This window comes from Mesoplodon densirostris, chromosome X (assembly GCF_025265405.1).
Source record: "Mesoplodon densirostris isolate mMesDen1 chromosome X, mMesDen1 primary haplotype, whole genome shotgun sequence".
Lineage (NCBI taxonomy): Eukaryota > Metazoa > Chordata > Mammalia > Artiodactyla > Ziphiidae > Mesoplodon > Mesoplodon densirostris.
The window spans coordinates 24,550,424-24,574,595 of record NC_082681.1 but is presented as its reverse complement, the minus strand read 5'-3'; the positions used below and the strand labels follow the sequence as shown (position 1 = coordinate 24,574,595).

Below are 24,172 nucleotides of genomic sequence, written 5' to 3'. Positions count from 1 at the left end.
AACAAACTTGAGTGACTGCTATGTGCCAGGTACTGTACTAGGTGCTAGAAATACTATGGTGAAAAGACAGCCATAGTCCCTGCCCTCATGGACTTCACACCTAGCTATTAGTTCTTCTCTCTGGTATGCGTAATCTGAAGGTGTGTGCACTGTAATTCATGCTCTTAAGTTTGTAAACTGTTTTTAGGACATAGACTATTTTATGTTCTCTATGGCATAGAACTGTGGGTATTCAGATACTGATCACCACTAATATGCTTTTAGACCTAAAGCAATATCATCATGATGCTCAGATCCAGGGAACAAGATACAGCAAGTCTAATAAATACAGACTAGATTTGTATAAGAACACAGCAATGTATTTTGTTGTTAAATGTTTGAGTTTTTCAGTAGCTATTCGTTGATGCATTCTTCTGTTTCCTAGGCTAATAATCCGGTTGCACAAGAAGGAACAGCATGTTCAAGATATCATTCCTATAAATAGCCACTTTAGATGTGTTCAAGGTACTAGCTTTAATTGCTTAGCTAGTTTTATAATGTTTTTCCTTGGTCATCATTGCTTTGTATAATACCATACATACTTAAATTTGTCACTGCACATAAAATGAAATGTATTACACTCTGTGAAAAAAGATAACATTACTCATCTACCATTGAGAAGATGATAAATGCTTTGTTTAAGAACCCTGAAGGATTATATTGAAATATATATATTCTTACCTGCTACCCTGACTGGGGTTAGAGATGTATGTAGTCTGTTACCTATGTAGGTAGTCTTTTATGCTGATGAACCCATATGTGGATTTAAATCACATTCTTGGGTTTAACTGATACACTGCTCATTGTAAAGTATAAAGGTCACTTGAATTCACATGCGTTCAGCACTTTCTCCCCACACTATTTGAAATTAAAACATTTGGCAACAAGCCTTGCCAGATTGTAATACCTTACACTCAATTGTGCTGATTCTCAAACCTTTGCATTGGTGAATCATAAGAAAATCGACTCTGGGGAGGAAATATTTGGCTTCCTGCCTTCAAATTTGGGGAAAGAGAACAGAAAATCTGTTGTTTCATCTGCCACAATGAGACTCAAAAATTGGGAGGTTTGTGTAGGAGGTGTTGCTTCTGTCATTTCACATTGCTCTAGAAAGGAAATAGATTATTAGAGAACAAATGCATTGTGTTTCCAGTGGGTTCATTGGCTTCATCAGACAGGCACTCTGTGTCAGCTGTAGCTTCTTGGAAAACTTGAATCCTACCTTGCATGGCTTCTTTCTTAGACTACATTCAACTTTTTTTTAATCACAAAACTAATATATATATACTGTAAAAAGTTTGGAAAGAACAGAAAATTATAAAGGAAATAAGTAAATTCACATCCTTCAGAGATGAACACCTAACATTTTCCTTTTTTCTACACCTGTAACTTTTAGGGTGGCTGGGACTCATACTGTATGTAGTTTTTTGTCTGTTCCACATGCCATCATATTATAAGTGCTTTTACATGCTATTAATAGCTGTATACTATTCCATTTTATGAATGGCCTATACTGTAGTTATTCCCGGTGTTTGACATTCAGGTTATTTTTTGTTAGTATAAATAAGTAATGAATCTTCCTGCATGTCTCTTATTTCCTTAGGATTTATCTCTGTAAGTAGAAATACTAAGTGGGCATGACTTTTTAAGAGAGCATGTATTAAGAATTAAAAATACCCACAGTGAATAGAATCCACATTGTATAGAAGAATGAAGTCTTTTATTTAGCCATTTACCCTGCCCTGTTTGAGAGAGACATATTGAACCAGCCACCTGCATGCTATAGTAAGTTACTGTGCTCACCTCACTTTTCATAGTGTAGTACCCTTTGTTACATGCTCAGCCCTTTAAGGACGAGAAAAGCCAAAGAACATGACGTTAGTATCCTATTAACTCTATACCTTTTTGTGCTATCAGTACTTCTAGTGTCTTGTTTACCCTGTTTCTCTTAGTCTTATTTTTAATAAGAAATAGATGGCAGGTTGCTAGATTGGAATCTAGGAAAATATGTATGCACACACACAGTAGTTCCCCATGACAAAAGGAACAGTTACCTCCTTGAGTTTTCACATCCTTTGTTTCCCAACCTCTACGCCTATTTCGAAAAGTCTCTAAGTACTTCAGTTTTAAAGAATTAAAGTTATCAAAGAGCAGTTGTGAACATGTAATACCTATGCCCTGATGCACTGTTGTCCCTTGCTTCATTCATCATGCTAGTAAAAGTATCGAGACTATTCTCTAATATTAGACAACTTAGGTAATTATCAGTTGCTTCTGTTGCACCTGAGTAATGGAGCCAAATATACAATCCAGGCTAGTGAGGGAACTATAAACGGCTGGGCCTACTACATTTGGCCAAGGTAGATCCAAACGAATCCCAAGGAATCAGTACCCAGAGTTTAACTAGCCAGGAGGGTCTGGCAGGTGCCGTTGGCCAAATCCAGGGAAGTCAGGGAGGAAGAGATGGGTTGGGTCTAGACACTAGAGGTAAGGAAGGAAGTCCAGGTGAGCCATAGAGAGAAAAGAGAACTCTGACCTTGGAGACTGTGCTTTGGCCCATTTTATACTTCCTTGTTGGGTGTGGTAAGCCTTGGATCCACAAGTGTTAATGGTAGACTGAAGATAAAGAACTTCAAGTATTCTCTGCTCCTATATGGGACAGGGGTGGAGGTAATGAGGTCCCTGGGAAATTTTCAGAGACTAGATTTGAGTTAAGAAGGTAATTCACTTTTAGGCCTTATCTCGGCTTTTTATAAGAATTATCTAAGTGATACAGTTAGATTATATTAAGTTAGTGTGTTATAGTTGAGGGGAATTAAACACCTTCACTTGGATTAACATGTTATATTCCCTACTATTGTCATTGCTTGATTTGCTTTGAGACATTCCATGTGGTTACTTGTTCAGTTAATTTTTCTTTTAGTTGAATTGCTCATAGTCTTTAGAACGTAGTGCTGTTAAAATCCCCTTTAAAAAGTGCTAAACAAAAAAGCAAAGGATTTTTTACTGTGTTCTAAAACCTAGGAGTGGTGATTGAGAGAAGTAGTTATTTAGTTAGGTGTATACTTCTTTTGGTTGTAATGAATGGTTTTCTCTTCCCTGATTCTGTTCTTTCTTCTTTTCCTTCAGAAGCGGAAGAAACTCTTTTGATTGACATAGCTTCAAACAGTGAGTATCTTTCTGAATGGAGTTGATTTTCATTCAACAAATATTTACTTGAATACCCACGGTATTTAAGACACCTTTTTTGCACAACTTTTATCTTACCATTTTATCCTGTATTCTCCATTTTCTTAAGGCAGCCATACAAATTAGAATTACCTCCCAAAAACTTTTAGCCTAAGCTTAAGAAAAAGCAGGTGGCTGGCAAGAATCTTTAAAAAGTTGAAAATATGATCCGCTTTTCTAATGCTGAACTTCTTTGAACTACCAGTATTGTCGCTATCAGTTAAGTCATTGCTGTGGAATTGAAAATTGTAGGAGGGGCCAGAAAGTGTTTAAAGCACATAAGGTTTATGAGTGTTTTTTTTTAACTGCTGTTATGTTTTAAGCTTTTCTCCCCCCATCCATTTTTTATTTTTGCATGTTAAATCATAATGTTGTCCTTTGTTTGTTATATAATTTGGGGAGATTACAGAGTCCCTCTTGTACCAGGGATACCTTTTTTTGTCTTAAAATAATTTTGGTCTTTTATTTCAGCCCATCCTCTCAAGGCATTTCTTTATCAGCGAGAACATGGCCTTCCTTCTCAGTTTCTGTTCTCTCATTTTTATCTGTTTGAAGCAAATCATCACTGACTTTCTGTGCAAGCTGTTCTCCATTTATCATCTAAAACTGTACTCTTTTAACATGGGGAGGAGAAAATGGGCACTTGAAGGCTACTGTATCTACTCTGTGTTTGCTGTGGGAAAGAGTATATGACCACATGAATCTAAATCAAATGGGTTACCTTATCTCTTGGCTGAGTCCTTGGATGAGTGGGGCTTGGCCCTTAGCTTGGGACTATCAGTTTATACATAATCTTGCTTAGACACAGTCCCTGTCCTTGGCACTATTATGTTGTATTGCAAAGTTTAGATAGACTTTTTCTGGTTTGGGTTTTATTAATTCTTTCTTTTGGTCATAGATTTTGGAAGTCTTAAGGGTTGATCCTGAAAGGCTGAGCACTTCCAGCTTCTAGCTTCTACTGCAGATATGCAAGAGAGCAAATAACTTAATAGCTATGTCTTATTGTACAGAAAAAGCAGAAGGCAAGAACAACACTAATAAAGCAAAATTTGAGCAAAGTTTGTTCCGCAGTGACTGACATGGCTGCTGAAATCTGCTGAAATTAGATACCTAAATGTCCTGTTCTTAGTGTGGAAATAGGTATTTGATCCAAAGCTGAAAAGTTAAACTGAGCTGTGCCTTTTCTCTTACAAACACCTAATTTATAGCATTCATTTTGTTGTTCTCTCCTACATAGAAATTAACCATGTGTTGCTCTGTCCAGAGTTCAAGTCACTGGATCATATGGGAAGTAGTTAAGTAACCACTTGAATAAAATCCTTTGTTATTTCTGCCCATTTATTAATATTTGCACTGAAACTAGATTTTTATCTTGATCCTTAGGCTTCATACATAAATGTTGAGAGTACACAGTATGTTGCTGGAGAGAGACCTTGGGTTTGTTAAGCAGGCCTGATTTTACTGTAACTGTGTATTTTCCCACTGTCTGGATGTCAGTATTAAACATTTAAAAAATGTTTTTCTGATTATACAGGTAATACATCCTCATTATGTACAATTTGGAAAATTCAGAAAAGTTGAAGTATCAAATTAAAATTATGCTCCTGCAACTTCAAGATCACCACTGTAATTAACATTTTTATGTATCTCCTTCCAGTCTTTTATTTATATTTTTACATAAATGGAATCCTCATATATAGTTTTTATCCTGCATTTTCATTTAACATTATATTGTGACCTTTTCCCATGTCATTTAAAATTATTTAAAAATATGATTTTTTTTTCTTTTTTTTTAGTATTAGTTATTTTATTTGTTTGTTTGGTTTTTTATACTCCAGGTTCTTATTAGTCATCAATTTTATACACATCAGTGTATACATGTCAATCCCAATCGCCCAATTCAGCACACCACCATCCCAACCCCACCGTGGTTTTCCCCCCTTGGTGTCCATACGTCCATTCCCTACATCTGTGTCTCAACTTCTGCCTTGCAAACCGATTCATCTGTACCGTTTTTCTAGGTTCCACATACATGCATTAATATACGATATTTGTTTTTCGCTTTCTGACTTAATTCACTCTGTAGGACAGTCTCTAGATCCGTCCACATCTCAACAAATGACTCAATTTCGTTCCTTTTTATGGCTGAGTAATATTCCATTGTATATATGTACCACAACTTCTTTATCCATTCGTCTGTCGATGGGCATTTAGGTTGTTTCCATGACCTGGCTGTTGTAAATAGTGCTGCAATGAACATTGGGGTGCATGTGTCTTTTTGAATTACAGTTTTCTCTGGGTACATGCCCAGTAGTGGGATTGCTGGATCATGTGGTAATTCTATTTTTAGTTTTTTAAGGAACCTCCATACTGTTCTCCATAGTGGCTGTATCAATTTACATTCCCACCAACAGTGCAAGAGGGTTCCCTTTTCTCTGCACCCTCTCCAGCATTTGTTGTTTGTAGATTTTCTGATGATGCCCATTCTAACTGGTGTGAGGTGATACCTCATTGTAGTTTTGATTTGCATTTCTCTAATAATTAGTGATGTTGAGCAGCTTTTCATGTGCTTCTTGGCCATCTGTATGTCTCCTTTGGAGAAATGTCTATTTAGGTCTTCTGCCCATGTTGGATTGGGTTGTTTGTTTCTTTACTATTGAACTGCATTAGCTGTTTATATATTTTGGAGATTAATCCTTTGTCCATTGATTCGTTTGCAAATATTTTCTCCCATTCCGAGGGTTGTCTTTTCGTCTTGTTTATGGTTTCCTTTGCTCTTCCAAAGCTTTGAAGTTACATTAGGTCCCATTTATTTATTTTTGTTTTTATTTCCATTACTCTAGGAGGTGGATCAAAAAAGATGTTGCTGTGATTTATGTCAAAGAGTGTTCTTCCTCTGTTTTCCTCTAAGAGTTTTATAAAGTGTCTGGTCTTACATTTAGGTCTCTAACCCATTTTGAGTTTATTTTTGTGTATGGTGTTAGGGAGTGTTCTAATTTCATTCTTTTACATGTAGCTGTCCTGTTTTCCCAGCACCACTTAGTGAAGAGACTGTCTTTTCTCCATTGTATATCCTTGCCTCCTTTGTCATAGATTAGTTGACCATAGGTGTGTGGATTTATCTCTGGGCTTTCTATTCTGTTCCATTGATCTATATTTCTGTTCTTGTGCCAGTACCATATTGTCTTGATTACTGTTGCTTTGTAGTGTAGTCCGAAGTCAGGGAGTCTGATTCCTCGAGCTCCATTTTTTTCCCTCAAGACTGCTTTTGCTATTCAGGGTCTTTTGTGTCTCCATACAAATTTTAAGATGATTTGTTCTAGTTCTGTAAAAAATGCCATTGGTAAGTTGATAGGGATTGCATTGAATCTGTAGATTGCTTTGGGTAGTATAGTCATTTTCACAATATTGATTCTTCCAATCCAAGAACATGGTATATCTCTCCATCTGTTGGTATCATCTTTAATTTCTTTCATCAGTGTCTTATAGTTTCCTGCATACAGGTCTTTTGTCTCCCTACGTAGGTTTATTCCTAGGTATTTTATTCTTTTTGTTGCAATAGTAAATGGGAGTGTTTCCATAATTTCCCTTTTAGATTTTTCATCATTAGTGTATAGGAATGCAAGAGATTTCTGTGCATTAATTTTGTATCCTTCAACTTTACCAAATTCATTTATTAGCTCTAGTAGTTTTCTGGTGGCATTTTTAGGATTCTCTATGTATAGTATCATGTCATCTGTAAACAGTGACAGTTTTACTTCTTCTTTTCCAATTTGTATTCCTTTTATTCCTTTTTCTTCTCTCATTGCCCTGGCTAGGACTTCCAAAACTATGTTGAATAATAGTGGTGAGAGTGGACATCCTTGTCTCGTTCCTGATCTTAGAGGAAATGCTTTCAGTCTTTCAGCATTGAGAATGATGTTTGCTGTGGGTTTGTCGTATATGGCCTTTATTATGTTGAGGTAGGTTCCCTCTATGCCCACTTTCTGGAGAGTTTTTATCATAAATGGGTGTTGAATTTTGTCAAAAGCTTTTTCTGCATCTATTGAGATGATCATATGGTTTTTATTCTTCAATTTGTTAATATGGTGTATCACATTGATTGATTTGCGTATATTGAAGAATCCTTGCATCCCTGGGATAAATCCCACTTGATCGTGGTGTATGATCCTTTTAATGTGTTGTTGGATTCTGTTTGCTAGTATTTTGTTGAGGATTTTTTTTTTTTTTTTTTTGCTGTACGCGGGCCTCTCACTGCTGTGGCCTCTCCCGTTGCGGAGCACAGGCTCCGGACACACAGGCTCCGCGGCCATGGCTCGCGGGCCCAGCCGCTCCGCGGCATGTGGGATCTTCCGGGATCGGGGCACGAACCCGTGTCCCCTGCATCGGCAGGCGGACTCTCAACCACTGCGCCACCAGGGAAGCCCTTGTTGAGGATTTTTGCATCTATATTCATCAGTGATATTGGTCTGTCATTTTCTTTTTTTGTAGTATCTTTGTCTGGTTTTGGTATCAGGGTGATGGTGGCCTCATAGAATGAGTTTGGGAGTATTCCTTCCTCTGCAATTTTGTGGAAGAGCTTGAGAAGGATGGGTGTTAGCTCTTCTCTAAATGTTTGATAGAATTCAGCTGTGAAGCCATCTGGTCCTGGACTTTTGTTTGTTGGAAGATTCTTAATCACAGTTTCAATTTCATTACTTGTGATTGGTCTGTTCATATTTTCTGTTTCTTCCTGGTTCAGTCTTGGAAGGTAATACCTTTCTAAGCATTTGTCCATTTCTTCCAGGTTGTCCATTTTATTGGCATAGAGTTGCTTGTAGTAGTCTCTTCGGATGCTTTGTATCTCTGCGGTGTCTGTTGTAACTTCTCCTTTTTCATTTCTAATTTTATTGATTTCAGTCCTCTCCCTCTTGATGAGTCTGGCTAATGGTTTATCAATTTTGTTTATCTTCTCAAAGAACCAGCTTTTAGTTTTGTTGATTTTTGCTATTGTTTTCTTTGTTTCTATTTCATTTATTTCTGCTCTGATCTTTATGATTTCTTTCCTTCTGCTAACTTTGGGTTGTTTGTTCTTCTTTCTCTAGTTCCTTTAGGTGTAAGGTTAGATTGTTTACTTGAGGTTTTTCTTGTTTCTTGAGGTAGGCTTGTATACCTATAAAATTCCCTCTTAGAACTGCTTTTGCTGCATCCCATAGGCTTTGGATTGCCGTGTTTTCATTGTCATTTGTCTCTAGGTAGTTTTTAATTTCCTCTTTGATTTCTTCAGTGATCTCTTGGTTATTTAGTAACATATTGTTTAGCCTCCATGTGTTTGTGTTTTTGACGGTTTTTTCCCTGTAATTCATTTCTAATCTCATAGCGTTGTGGTCAGAAAAGATGCTTGATATGATTTCAATTTTCTTAAATTTACTGAGGCTTGATTTTTGACCCAAGATGTGATCTATCCTGGAGAATGTTCCTTGCGCACTTGAGAAGAAAGTGTAATCTGCTGTTTTTGGATGGAATGTCCTATAAATATCAATGAAATCTATCTGGTTTATTGTGTCATTTAAAGCTTCTGTTTCCTTATTAATTTTCTGTTTGGATGATCTGTCCATTGGTGTAAGTGAGGTGTTAAAGTCCCCCACTATTATTGTGTTACTGTCGATTTCCTCTTTTATAGCTGTTAGCAGTTGCCTTATGTATTGAGGTGCTCCTATGTTGGGTTCATATATATTTATAATTGTTATATCTTCTTCTTGGATTGATCCCTTGACCATTATGTAGTGTCCTTCCTTGTCTCTTGTAACATTCTTTATTTTAAAGTCTATTTTTTCTGATATGAGTATTGCTACTCCAGATTTCTTTTGATTTCCATTTGTATGGAATATCTTTTTCCATCCCCTCACTTTCAGTCTGTATGTGTCCCTAGGTCTGAAGTGGGTCTCTTGTAGACAGCATATATATGTGTCTTATTTTTGTATCCATTCAGCAAGCCTGTGTCTTTTGGTTGGAGCATTTAATCCATTCACGTTTAAGGTAATTATCAATATGTATGTTCCTATGACCATTTTCTTAATTGTTTTGGGTTTGTTTTTGTAGGTCCTTTTCTTCTCTTGTGTTTCCCACTTAGAGAAGTTCCTTTAGCATTTGTTGTAGAGCTGGTTTGGTGGTGCTGAATTCTCTTAGCTTTTGCTTGTCTGTAGAGCTTTTGATTTCTCCATCGAATCTGAGTGAGATCCTTGCAGGGTAGAGTAATCTTGGTTGTAGTTTCTTCCCTTTCATTGCTTTAAGTATATCATGCCCCTTCCTTCTGGCTCGTAGAGTTTCTGCTGAGAAATCAGCTGTTCACCTCATGGGAGTTCCCTTGTATGTTATTCATCATTTTTCCCTTGCTGCTTTGAATAATTTTTCTTTGTCTTTAATTTTTGCCAATTTGATTACTATGTGTTTTGGCGTGTTTCTCCTTGGGTTTATCCTATATTGTACTCTCTGCACTTCCTGGACTTGGGTGGCTATTTCCTTTCCCATGTTAGGGAAGTTTTCGGCTATAATCTCTTCAAATATTTTCTTGGGTCCTTTCTCTCTCTCTTCTCCTTTTGGGACCCCTGTACTGCGAATGTTGTTGCGTCTAATGTTGTCCCAGAGGTCTCTTAGGCTGTCTTCATTTCTTTTCATTCTTTTTTCTTTATTATGCTCTGCAGTAGTTATTTCCACTATTTCATCTTCCAGGTCACTTATCCGTTCTTCTGCCTCAGTTATTCTGCTATTGATTCCTTCTAGTGTAGTTTTCATTTCAGGTATTGTATTGTTCATCTCTGTTTGTTCTTTAATTCTTCTAGGTCTTTGTTAAACATTTCTTGCATCTTCCCCATCTTTGCCTCCATTCTTTTTCTGAGGCCCTGGATCATCTTCACTATCATTATTCTGAATTCTTTTTCTGGAAGGTTGCTTATCTCCACTTCATTTAGTTGTTTTTCTGGGCTTTTATATTATTCCTTCATGTGGTATATAGCCCTCTGCCTTTTCATCTTGTCTATCTTTCTGTGAATGTGTTTTTTGTTCCACAGGCTGCAGGATTGTAGTTCTTCTTGCTTCTGCTCTCTGCCCTCTGGTGGATGAGGCTATCTAAGAGGCTTGATGGGATGGACTGGTGGTGGGTAGAGCTGACTGTTGCTCTGGTGGGCAGAGCTCAGTAAAACTTTAATCCACTTGACTGTTGATTGGTGGGGCTGGGTTCCCTCCTTGTTGGTTGTTTGGCCTGAGGCAACCCAACACTGGAGCCTACCTGGGCTCTTTGGTGGGGCTAATGACAGACTCTCGGAGGGCTCATGCCAAGGAGTACTTCCTAGTACTTCTGCTGCCAGTGTCCTTGTCCCCACGGTGAAACAGAGCCACCTCCCACCTCTGCAGGAGACCCTCCAACACTAGCAGGTAGGTCTGGTTCAGTCTCCCCCGGGGTCACTGCTCCTTGCCTTGGGTCCAGATGCGCACACTGCTTTGTGCGTGCCCTCCAAGAGTGGAGTCTCTGTTTCCCCCAGTCCTGTCGAAGTCCTGCAATCAATTCCCACTAGCCTTCAAAGTCTGATTTTCTAGGAATTCCTCCTCCCATTGCTGGACCCCCAGGTTGGGAAGCCTGACGTGGGGCTCAGAACCTTCACTCCAGTGGGTGGACTTCTGTGGTATAATTGTTTGCCAGTCTGTGAGTCACCCACCCACCAGTTATGGGATTTGATTTTACTGTGATTGCACCCCTCCTACCGTCTCATTGTGGCTTTTCCTTTGTCTTTGGATGTGGGGTATCCTTTTTGGTGAGTTCCAGTGTCTTCCTGTCGATGATTGTCCAGCAGCTAGTTGTGATTCTCGTGTTCTCGCAAGAGGGAGTGAGAGCACGTCTTCTACTCCACCATCTTGTTTCCTCCAAAAACATGATTTTTAATGGCTAATATTTCACCATAGATATGCACCAAATTTTATTAAATTAACTCCTTTATAAAATTAAGTCACTGTCAAGGAACATGGTATATCTATCTCTACTTACTCAGTTTCTATTTATATCTCTCAGTAACATTTTGCGGTTTCTTCATAGCTATCATACATTTGTAGGTTAACTATTTTTTGATGGATTTTATTTGTTTGCTGCTATTGTCAGTGGAACCTTTTTTCTCTTCTAATTGCTTATTACTAGTGTACAGAGAAGCTGTTGAATTTTAGATATTTATCTTTTATCCAGCTACTTTACAGGAATTTATTTTTATTTTGGGGGGCTGTTTATTTTCTTTTTTGGTTTTGATAGACAGCCCTAGTCATCTGCAAATAGTAGTTTTGTCTCTTTCTAGTAGCTATAACTATTAGTTTTGCTTCATGTCTTATTATACTAACAAGAATTTGGAGATCAATGTTAAATAATGATGATGATTTATGTTTAGGCCCTGGTTTCAGTGAGAATGTCTCAAGTGGTGCTTCATTGTTGAGGTTGTTATTGCCTGTTGATTTGATAGGGTTTTTTAAAACCGTATTAAGAAACTGCATTTATTTCAAGTTTGTGTGGTTTTTAAAATGGTGAAAGTATATTGAATTTTATCAAATGTCTTTTGTATTTATAGAGATGGTTATATTGTTCTTCCTTATTTGACCTGTTGATTGACTGTATTACACTAATTCCCTAATATTAAACCCTCTTTTATTCATTATTCAACAAATATTTGTCAAGTGCCTTCTATTTGCCAGGCACTATTCTAAGGGCTGCACAATCAGTAGAGAACAACATAGATAAGGTTGTTCCTCCAGCTTTGGTTCTTGCTTCTGTGCTATTTGATACTAGCGTCACATAGATGCCTATAATCCATTAATTCATTCCATAAACATGTGAATACCTTTCATGTGCCAGGCAGTGTGTTCTGGGGATATAGCAGAAAGCAATATAGTCATGGTACTTCATGAAGCTTAGTGAAGGAAACAGAATTTAAACTGATAAGGTATAGTCGTATAATTGCGGGGGGGGGTTGGTTTGTTTTTTTTTTTTTTTTTTTTTGGCCACACCACGTGGTTTGTGGGATTTCAGTTCCCTGACCAGGGATCAAACCCAGGCCCTCTGCAGTGGAAGTTCAGGATCCTAACCACTGGACTGCCAGGGAATTCCCCATAATTGCAGTTTTGATAAATGCTATCAAGGAGAAATACAGAGAGTTTATAAGAGTGCTAACTAAATTAGGCAGGGTACTCAGGGAAGGCCTCTTTGAAGAAGTGACATTTAAATTGAGACCAGAGGGGATAAGTAAGAGACAGGTGAAAATGGGGAAGAGTATTCCAGGTAAAAGGAACTGCATGTGTAAAGGCCCCAAATTGGGAAGTAGCTTGACACTTTCTTTGAAATGAAAGAAGGCCAGGATGCCTGAAATAAGGCTCAGGCACCAAAGTAGGACAGGCTAGGACCAGATCCAGTAGGGCCTTGTAAGCCATGATAAGGAATCTGGATTTCCAGATTTTTAAAAGTTGAAAGAATATGAAGGATTTTATGCCTATGTTGGGGTGCCAGTTAGGAGGCTCCTTCAGTAGTTTAAGCTAGAGAGTGTGGTGGCAGTAAGAATGGAGAGAAGTGGACAGATCTGATAAATGTTTTTGGAGGTTAAATCAACAGAGGCTGGTGTGGGTGTAGGGGGTGAGCTGAAGTGTCAAGGATGAATCCCAGATTTCTGGCATGAATGTGGATGGTGGTACCATTTGCAGAAATAAGAACATTGCAGGAGGAATGAGTTTTCCTGGGGTAGGGGTCATGAATTCAGTTTTAGCTATGTTTACTTTGAGATTTCTTTGAGACATCTGAGTGTAGGTGATAAATTGGCAGTTGAATGTATGCATCTGAAGCTCAGAAGTAAAGTCTGGGTCTCTAGCACATAGAGGGTATTTGAAACCATGAGAGCTGATGTGACTGTATATAGAGCTGTGCTCTCAGATACCATAGCCACTAGTTGTATGTGCCTATTTAAATTAGTTAGAACGAAATTAGAAAATCAGTTCCTCAGTTCCTCAGCACTAGTCACATTTCAGGTACTCCTTAGCCACATGGGGTCATTGGTTACCATATTGGACAGTGCAGTTAAAGAACATGTCCATCATCACAGAAAGTCCTGTTGGACAGTGCTGGTACACAGTGAGAAAAAGGTTTAAGATCGAACTCACTCTACTTTTTAAAGTTCAGATAGAGGAGGAGGTGCTTCAAAGGGCACTAAAAATTAGTGACCAAAGAGAGAGATAAACTAGATGAGCATGGTGTCATAGAAGCCTTTGGAAGAGACTATTTCAAGGAGGGGTCAAGTGTTGATTTCTGCTGCTAGGTCTGATAAGATGACTGAAGAGTATCCATTGGATTTAGCAATATGGAGATTATTGGTGACCTTAACAAAGCAATTTCAGAGGGGTGGTAGGAGCCAAAGTCATATTGGAGTGGATTAAAGAGAGAAATGGCAGGTGAGCAAGTAGCAACTGTGTGTCTTTTAAAGCTTGACTGCAAAGGGGGAATGTAGAGGTGGACCGGAGTTGGAGGGAGATATGGGGTCCAGGAAGGTTTTTTGTTTTTGAAATGAGGAGGATTTAGAACATGATTTATTTTAATGCTGATGAGAAGGAGCCTGTGTGAGGAAGAGGTTAAAGATACTTGGGGGAGGTGTCTAGAGAATGATTGTGAGATTCCTGAGAGAACCTGAGGGGTTGCAATTCAAAAAGAAGATGGCCTTTGATAGGAGGACTCTTCCTTCGTGCATCAGAAGAGAAAGGAGAAGATGAGTACAGATACAGGTAGGTTTCCATGTGATGGCTTCCGTTTCCTGTGAAGTATGAGGGGAAGCTCATAAAGGATGAAGAGAGCTTGAGGAGAGGGGGATCCAAAGATTGAGGATAAATGGGAAGGTGTGAATAGTGGTTCCAAATAGTAGTGGGAGACAAGCTGACTATGGAAACTTAGGTTGCCTCCTATCATATAGGGCCCCGTTGAGGTTAGCAGTCAGTTTATTGTGTGTGTGTGTGTGTGTGTGTGTGTGTGTGTGTGTGTGTGTGTGTGTGTGTGTGTGTGTGTGTGTGTGTGTGTGTGTGTGTGTGTGTGTGTGTGTGTGTGTGTGTGTGTGTGTGTGTGTGTGTGTGTGTGTGTGTGTGTGTGTGTGTGGTTTTACTCCCTCAGACGTAAGCACAGAGAAGGCAGTTAGTTGGATTTCTGAGGGTTGGGAGTTAGCCAGGTAGGTGTTAGCCAGAACAGAGTGGTAAGGCAGTTCTGGGTTTTTGCGACAGAGTGAAACGATGGCATCTGTTTGATAAAAAGGGAAGTGAAAGCAGGAGGAAGTGAGTGGATACTGAGAAAGTGGAGGGGTCAGTGCGCTGGAGGTTCCCATAAGGGCAGGTAAGCTGGAAGGAGGAACAGTTCAGAGTGGGATATTTGAATTCGAGATTTATGAGGTGATGGTGTTTCTGTGATGAAAGGTCCAGGGTATAACTGAGGCAGCCCCAGTCGGGACTGAGGGAGTAGGTGGCTGAGGTGGAGGGGCAAGGTCGTTGGATGAGGAAGTTGAAGGTGTTGACTGAGCTTTCTGTGCTAATTTTTCAGGGACGCAAAATTAAAGCAGGGCTGTGAGTGGAGAGGAAGTCTTTTAATCAGGCCCGGATTTGGAAGTTTCTGGGAAGTTGGTACATGGTTTCATGGAGGAGGGAAGGGAAGAAACTGGCATAGCCCAGTGGGTGAGCCTCAACGGAGAAGGGATTTTTCATGAGGGAGGAGGAGAGGGAATGGTCTGGAGATGGCATTAGGACAAATAAGGACATCAGTCTTAAATTACATAGGGTGTGAAAGACTATAAATAGCCTCTAGTTCAGAGGGCCGCAGCGGGAGCTAGTCTCAGGGGCCAGCCAGTTTGCAGGTGACTCTGATTTTCAGTCTGGATGCACTAGATCACCTGGAGGAGTGTTTTAGAAACTCCCAGTGTCTGGGCTTCACCCCCAGAGATTCTGTTTTCTTGGCCTGGGATGGGGCCCCAAGTGTCAGTATTTCCTAAAAGCGCCTCTGGTAATTCTAATGCACGCTTAGTTGAGAACTACTGAGAGATGCAGGGAGTATTCAGAGGAGAAGTGGAAGATAGAGGAGTGTTTGCTGATCACAGAGGCCAGAGGGGCTGGGAGGGAGGAGAGTACAAGGTTGGGTGGTGGGGGTAATTTGTCCTCTTTCCCATGCAGCATGGTGAGAGAGCATCCAGTGTTATTTTGTAAGCAAATTCTGGAGTCTTTTGTCCATTAAAGAGAGAGTCAAAGGTTCAGAAGTGGATTTCTACCATAAGAAACTAGGATTTTCATTTTATTTTCTCATGTCTTTGTTATTTACAAGTGTGAAACAGTCCAGTTTGGTAGTCATTAAATGCCTTCTGTCTGTGAAGTCTGATGTCATTGTTATCAGTAAAGTGACCGATGAGCCCAGTTTGCCTGGGACTTTCCCAGTCTTAGCTTTGGAAGTCTTGAGTCCTGAGAAACCCCTCCGTCCCAAACAACCCCGGGAGACCATTTAGAGTGTTGTGTTGGATAACCGGTATGTGCAGCCTGCCTCTTGCCCTTAAGGAGCTTATAGTTTCCAGGGCCATGAGAAAGCAATAAATGTAATAACTCAGTTAAAACAAGAATGTAAACAAGGACATGGGTTTCCTGGGTCACCATATCCAGACAGTCGATGGTAAATAGAGGGCATTAGAAAAGGGGAGACAGTATGTTATATACATAAGAAACTAAAGTCCCAGATAACTTTGCTTCTAATTATACTGTTTTCCAATTGACTGTACTTGAACCAGACCACTCCTGGACATGGGTCATTATATTGTTTTTGTGAGTTTATTCAAGACATACATTTTTCACTTGAGGTAAATGAGGTATAGATGCTTCTTTTCAGAATAATTCAAACCAATCCCATTATGCTTTTCTTTTTTAATTAGCTTATAAATTCAGTTGCCTGGGTACAATCTGTACCTAGGAAGAAGCCATCATATTTCCTTTTTTCCCTTCACACTTCAGAGACTCTTACTATATGATTTGGATTTGAAATGGTAGGAATTTCCAGCTAGGAGATGGGAGAAGGGTGGTTGAGGAATTGATCTTCTGCTAGATTTTGGAGGTTCCTACAGTGACATTTGAGCAATATATCAGAAAGTAGGAAACTGTGATTTCAGTACGTATCATATCGCTTTATTGGGCTGCTCATTTACACAGTTTATCAGCCTTCATTAGATTTTCCTCTGTGCATCACCCCGAGCACCACCACCACACCGAATCCCTTGATCTTATAGGCATGCTTCACACGTTAGAGGTCTGGAATATTTGCAATCTGGACCTTCTCCTATTAAATTGGTAAGTTGAAAATATATCAAGGAAACATTATTTTCCGTAGCTATATGTACATGGATTTCCATTCTTTTTAGGTGGCTGCAAAATTCGGATTCAGGGGGACTGGACCAGAGAGCGCCGCTTTGAAATCCCTGATGAGGAACACTGTCTGAAGTTCCTCTCAGAGGTCCTTGCTGCTCAGGAAGGTAACTCAAGCCTCAGCAATTTTCTTTCTACTATTTGCATGGGACATGCTGTACAGAGGCAAGTGGCCATTAGCAAAGTACCTCGCCCGTAGAGCCTTGATAGGCGATTTTTTTTTTCTTCAGGAATGGTCCCAGGGATAGGTTAGGGAATACGTCTATTCAGCTTTAAGGACACTGAGTCAATTTCCAGAATCTTCAGTTTCATTCCTTGTACAGCTTACTGCAGACTGTAATCCTCCTCTGGTCCCAGATGATCCCAGAGCTGCCCTCATTTTCTTAGTCTCTTCCTTTGTATTCAGGAATGGCACTGGCCCCTGCACTTGAGTGCTGAGTGAATGGCCTTTGGTTATGGTATATTCCATTCAATGGAATAGTCATTCCATTCTGACTATGACCCTTATCTCTCCAGCACAGTCACAACTTCTTGTTCCAGAGCAAAAGGACTCATCCAGCTGGTACCAGAAATTAGACACTAAGGACAACTCTTCTGTTTTTTCAGGTACTAAAAAGATTCTTTTTTTCCCTGGTTGCTATGATTATTGCAGAGTCAATAGATTTTATCTGGGCAGATAAGATCATGTGGATTAATGTCAGTGTCAGATACCTTCTCCTATGGAGTGGTTTTATCAAGTCCGTACCCACTGACTCATGTTCACTCCTGATCCTTTCTGTGGCACATTAGCTATTTCAGTGCCAGCTTAGCAGAGGGGTAAAAACTGCAGGCTCTGGGGCCAGACTACCTGGGTTTGAATCCCAGTTCTCTGACTTACTAGTTATATGACCTTGGTCCAATTACTTTGACAACTCTGAGCTTCTTTTTCTGTAACATAGGAAGATTTTTAATAGAACCTACCACATGAGGTCTTTGTGACAGTTAAGTGAGATAATGATATAGTTCCTTACTATCAACCAAGCATTGTGCTAAAAGTCTTCTATAAATACTAGCTCTTATTATTCACGTTCCAAGTTAACGTAACTTACTGTCATTCTAGTTAATATGTCAGTGCTTCAGGGACAGATGTGCTTCTTCCCCCAGTCTACGTTATCACTACTCTTATACCTTTCTGTTTGGTAACACCACTGAGCAAATAGTGATCAAACCAAAACCGCTGATCAAAGCAAAGTCCTATCAGTCCTGGATAAGTTGGATGTTATCTTTTCCCCCCTTCCACTCTGGGTTCTGTGTCCTTCAGGGCTTCTTGGATTTGAGGATAATTTTTCATCTTTGAATTTGGACAAGAAAATAAATTTGCAGAATCAGCCTACAGGGGTTCATCGGGAACCGCCACCCCCACCGTCTTCAGTGAATAGAATGTAAGTTCTATGTTGAAACAGATTTCCCATGTGTGAGACACACATGGGAATCGTTTAAGGCAATTTCACTTTTGAATTCCTCCTTTATTTGCTAGGCTTCCACGTGAAAAAGAAGCTCCTAACAAGGAACAGCCCAAAGTGACCAATACCATGCGGAAGCTCTTTGTACCAAACACCCAGTCTGGGCAGCGGGAGGGTCTCATCAAACACATCCTGGCAAAGCGAGAGAAAGAATATGTCAACATTCAGACTTTCAGGTTAGTCTCTCTTCTACTTACTGAGGCTAAACGTTAGTACGTATAGGAAAAAATGGTCTTTTGGTATTTAAGGTATTAGTTTAATTAGCTTAATTCAGAATAAAAGCATAAAGAAAAGAATGGTGAGCTGATTCAAGCCCCTGTCTTTATGCTGGTCAATAACATACATATCCAAAATAATGCAAATGCTACAATTTCCCTTGGATTTTCTAATTACTAATGAGACCACATCTACTAATCTCTCTATCCACTCTTAGAGAACCAAGTCAAGCTCACAAGTACTAGAGAATTGTCTCCTAGTACATTCCATAAGCAAGTGTGTTTATCTATCTGACCTGCTGAATTTCTTCTTGCCAATATTGGAAAATTAAGTCCGCCATTACCACTAGACTTTAATTTACCTACTTTGGGAAGTTAACTGAAGGAAGTTTCACCCAAGCATCTTGATTGGGAGGTCTGTCTTGAATTCTTTCCTCTATCATATTTTTCATTTCATCTTGGTGACATCCTCTTTTCTGGACTCACTATGTGTGGCGTGTGGCGTGTATCCCGATGTTCAAAGCAGCAACACTTTTCTTTGTTATTTTCGAACAGCATGTACCCTTTTAGTCCAAGATTCCAGTCCCATCTGCTATCCCATTATGCCTCATTTATTCTAATTCAGTCATGACTATATCCCTATGCTGAAACCTCCAGATCTTCAGATTTCCCGTGATGCTTATATTTGTATGTAAACAGTTAAGACAGTCATGAGTTTTCCCTTCTGCTTTCCCCCTTAATACTATATCTGTCTCAACAGAATTTCCTACACAGATGTCCTTGTAATCCTTTGGGAAGTGAGTTTTTGGATTTAACTACAACTCCTTATCGAATAGTTATCCATATTAGACATCCTTATAGCATGAAGATACCTCTTTCCCATCCACAAGCTCTCCCTTCAAATATGAGTTTGGATGGAATGTAATAGAAAGGAAATGTGGTAGAGCAATTAAATTTGTGTTTTTTAAATAGAGACTTGGTTCCTTTCTGTAGGTTTACCTGATGTAAAATTTGGAGAGAATAAGCCCACTGCCTTTGTCTTCTACATGCCAAGAGGGTTTTGTGTATGTGTGTGGCAAAACAGTTTGAGACATTATGTTGCTTATTGTGAACATTCACACTTGACCTTTGTTTGTAAATTATTTTTTGGTATCATGTATTAGATTCTTTGTTGGAACATGGAACGTGAATGGCCAGTCTCCAGATAGTGGGTTAGAACCTTGGCTGAACTGTGATCCGAATCCTCCTGATATCTACTGCATTGGGTAAAATACACGTCTGGAATTTCATTTTGGCTGTATGTTTGGTGTTAGTTTATGTGACATTTTGCTTTTTTTCCCCCCCACCATTTGTAGAAACCTACTGTAGACTATATGTGAGAGTTAACCTGTGGGTCAAATTTGTGAGATCATAAAGGAACAGATACCTAAATTGGTGTAAGGAAGCATCTAATCCTCTCAAACCCATAGAAAACTATATACTTCATAGAAACTGAGATTTGAGGTTAATTCTAACAGTGACTATTTCTAGGATATATAAGCAAAGCTCTACTGTTATCCCTTATGGAGGTTTTTTTGTTTGTGTTTTGCATAGCCTGTGCATATACTTGTGGCGGGGAGTCTTTTGAAAAGAAAACTACTTGTCTTTACTGATCACCTGAGTCAATAGAGCAGTTCTCTAAAATATATCTTTTCCCCATTTCTTCATCTAATGTCTCAGAAAATGGGACAGGAGGTAGTCAGAGATAATTACAGGATGTGTGTAGATCCCACATCCTATTGTTTTCTCAGATTCCAAGAGCTGGACTTGAGCACAGAAGCCTTTTTCTACTTTGAATCTGTGAAGGAACAAGAGTGGTCCTTGGCTGTGGAGAGGGGTTTGCATTCCAAAGCCAAGTATAAGAAAGTAAGCCGCATTTAATTATCTTTTTTAGTATACAACTAAATAGAACTCACTAGAAGTTACTCTGTTATCTATAGCTTGTTCCAAAAGAGTGGTTTAATTGAATTCTTCCCCATGTGTAATACTGGAATAGGGCAGACTAATCCTTTTTATTCCTATTTCCTAGAAAAAAATTCCCTAAGTTTCCTGATCTTATAGTTTCATTGCTTAGATAGTTTTTAGGAGAAAAGAAGAATTTTATTGTTCTCATAGCAATAATTAACTCAAATGATGACACATAAGGTAAGTGATTTTTGCAATGAGAGTTTAAGATTGAAATTGTTCGCTGACATGGTCAGAACTGGATGCTTTACAGAAAAGCAGTTTGAAGCATGTGGGTGCATAGGGCAAGCTTTGGAATTGCAGCAAGAACAGAAGTGTTGTGGAATTTAAATGAGCTCGAAACTTGGTTGTAAGTCAAGAATAGAGTTGACTTTAGCAAGGTCGCCCAATTTGTTGTTCTCTAGAAGGCACATGGTAGAGGCTACCAGAAGAGTTATTTTAATTATGGGGCTACCATACCAAGCCCTTTAAAAGGAATCATTTGTCTAAGTAATTTTCATCTGCATCTTTTAACAGCTGATATAGGTAATCAGACTCCTGAAGATATTATTCCTCTCATATAGACCAATACACATTTCAGACATATTTCTAGTTCACAGACTTAAAAGTAAAAAGGATTGTTATTTTATACATTTTAATTTCTTAGAAAATTGTAAATCAGAAACTAGGAAGAAGAGGCAAAAGGAACAAGCTGGGATAGAGGCTTTGTCATTATTCGAATTTTTAATGCTACCTACTCATGGTAGACTAAAAAGTGATTAAAATAATGAATCTAGAGCTGAGTGTACTCGTTGTCTCCAAAGACTTTTAACTCCTACTGGTCAGAGCCAGATTAAAGCCTTCCCAGAGAAATTTTCTTTTCTCTTTATGAGGTCCACTGGGAAATTAGAGGATTTGGATTCAGATTAGGGCATGGTTATATCTTCTTGGTAGAAAATTACTTGTGGGAATTCGATATGTGGCAAAGAGTGGTATTAACATGAACCTCTTCTAATTCCCTGCAACTCATAGGTTCAACTTGTCCGCCTTGTTGGGATGATGCTCCTGATATTTGCCAGAAAGGATCAGTGGCGATATATCCGTGATGTTGCTACAGAAACAGTTGGGACTGGAATCATGGGGAAGATGGTGAGTTACTTTGGAAATGAGCTCAATTATGACTTATGTCCATGTGAAGTTCAGGTGCTAGTTGCATCCTTGTACTAACTGTGAATAATTACTCTTGCTAACAGGGAAACAAAGGTGGGGTAGCTGTGAGATTTGTATTTCACAACACTACCTTTTGTGTTGTCAATTCCCACCTGGCTGCCCACGTGGAAGACTTTGAGAGAAGGAATCAAGATTATAAGGACATCTGCGCACGAATGAGTTTTGTGGTCCCAAATCAGACCCTCCCACAGCTGAACATCATGAAACATGAGTGAGTGGTTAAGTCTTCCTTAGCCTTTGAATAGTGGAGGTGAGAAGAGACTAAACGTGGTGAGAAGCTATAAAAATGTGAAGAGTGAAGAGATTATTGTTTAGGGATTGGGGTCACAAAGAAGGGGGTGGGTTTGAGGAATAGCAGATGCATTGAGTCAGAGGAATTAGATTTGCTATCAGAGGCAAGGTTCTGTTAGTGGGCATCTAGAGTAATGGTAGAGGGGGTCTGTCAATTGACATCAGTTTTTATTATTTTTTATTATAAGATAGAAATGTTCATTGTGAATGTAATAAAAGCTAAAAGTAAAAAATCCCTCATTTCTTACCTCTGCTCTCCCCAGCCAGTCCCTCCTTCTGAAGAAAAACACTGTGGACAATTCAGTGTGTATCCTTCCAGATCTGTACTGTCCATTATGACAGCCAGTAGCCATAGGTGGCTGTGGGGCACTTGAAAGTAGCTAGTCCAAATTGAGATGTGCTGTGAGCATATACACTGAATTTAGTAGGGAAAAAATGTAAAATATCTCAACTTTTTAAGTATTGATTACATGTTGAAATGACAAAAGTTTGCATATATTGAGTTAAATGGAATTTGTTTTTTTTTTAAAGAAGTCATTGGGGTTTTTTTTGTTTTGTTTTAATTTATTTTTGGCTGAGTTGGGTCTTCGTTGTTGTGCACGGGCTTCCTCTAGTTGCGGCGAGCGGGGGCTACTCTTTGTTGCAGCGCATGGGCTTCTCATTGTGGTGGCTTCTTGTGGTGGAGCACGGGCTCTAGGCGTTCGAGCCTCAGTAGTTGTGGCACACCGGCTCAGTAGTTGTGGCTCACAGGCTCTAGAGCGCAGGCTCAGTAGTTGTGGCACACGGGCTTAGTTACTCTGCAGCATGTGGGATCTTCCTGGACCAGGGCTTGAACCCGTGTCCCCTTCATTGGCAGGTGGATTCTAAACCACTGCGCCACCAGGGAAGCCCTGGAATTTGTTGTTAAAGTTATTTTCACTTGTTTCTTTTACTTTTTATATTCAGCTACTAGACAATTGAAAATTACATTTGTGATGTGCATCCTATGTCTTCTGTTTGTTTTTTAAATTAATTATTTAATTTAGTTTTATTTTTGGCTGTGTTGGGTCTTTGTTGCTGCGTGCAGGCTTTCTCTAGTTGCAGCGAGCAGGGGCTACTCTTCGTTGTGGTGCATGGGCTTCTCATTGCGGTCGCTTCTCTTGTTGCAGAGCACGGGCTTTAGGCACACAGGTTTCAGTAGTTGTGGCATGTGGGCTCAGTAGTTGCGGCTTGCAGGCTCTAGAGCACAGGCTCAGTAGTTGTGGCACACAGGCTTAGTTGCTCTGCGTTATGTGGGATCTTCCCAGACAGGGATCGAACCTGAGTCCCCTCCATTGGCAGGTGGATTCTTAACCACTACGCCACCAGGGAAGTCCCTATCTCTTCTGAATAATGCTGTTGTAGACTTTTCTCTATGCACATACAAACACACACATACTCATTATATAGGACTGTATTGTCCTATTTACTGTGAATCTCTTTCCAAGCCAGTAAATACAGATCTACATTATTCTTTTTACTGGCTGTGAATCATTAAGAAAAGGGGCTGTGGAGATTTAAAGACACCGATGGATAATGTGAAAGGTTAGTGAAGAATGGGACTTAATAAGGATAGGAACAAAAATCAGTTGCGGAATGGATTGTTAGTAGAAAATGGTTAGTTGTAAGGAAATTAATACTAGTAATTGAAATTCTGAGAGGGTGATGAGATTTGGAATAGTGGTTTGAGATGTGAATTAGTAGGAAAACAAAAGATAATTTGGGGGTATTAGGATCAGTAGAGAGTGGGGTAATTGAGAAAAGAGTAGGGAAAGGTAGTGATGTTGGCCTCTTTCCATATTGTCTCAACAATTAGGATCATATAGAATTCTGTTTCACAGTGGTAAAACAAGGCCTTGACATCAGTAATCATAAATTTGCCCTGAAATTCCATAAATTTATTTACCCAGGACCTTAAAGATTGGCAAAGAGACCCATTTGTAACTTGAGATAGCTCACAAGAGAACCCATTTTGGTGTGGGAATTTCAGGGTCTCCCCAGGGCGGCTCTCAGCACACCTGGGGGTCTGTTGCTGTGATTGGGAGCCTGAGGCTCCCGTGGCCTGCCATCCTCTTTCCTGCCTGGGACTTGGACTGCGGTTCTGGGGCAGGGGTAGACAGACTGGCTACAGCAGAAAGCCCTGGACCTACGTTTGCTAGTGGGCCCTGCCCGAGAGAGCTGTCATTCAGACCACGCAGACCCTAGTGGAGAGCCTGCAGAACATCAGGGCTCAGAGAG

The 24,172-nt window shown here is 39.6% G+C and overlaps 1 protein-coding gene across 1 annotated transcript in view; it reads left to right on the top strand.

Annotated features, from left to right (window-relative positions):
• OCRL (OCRL inositol polyphosphate-5-phosphatase) overlaps window positions 1–24,172 on the top strand; it is a 55,826-nt gene that overhangs the window by 4,848 nt on the left and 26,806 nt on the right. The window contains exons 2-11 of the mRNA XM_060086373.1: window positions 425–504; window positions 3,169–3,207; window positions 16,692–16,802; window positions 17,212–17,301; window positions 17,996–18,116; window positions 18,212–18,373; window positions 19,576–19,677; window positions 20,203–20,317; window positions 21,428–21,544; window positions 21,649–21,836. Coding sequence (XP_059942356.1) covers window positions 425–504; window positions 3,169–3,207; window positions 16,692–16,802; window positions 17,212–17,301; window positions 17,996–18,116; window positions 18,212–18,373; window positions 19,576–19,677; window positions 20,203–20,317; window positions 21,428–21,544; window positions 21,649–21,836 — 1,125 coding nt within the window. The remainder of the gene's footprint in view (window positions 1–424; window positions 505–3,168; window positions 3,208–16,691; window positions 16,803–17,211; window positions 17,302–17,995; window positions 18,117–18,211; window positions 18,374–19,575; window positions 19,678–20,202; window positions 20,318–21,427; window positions 21,545–21,648; window positions 21,837–24,172) is intronic.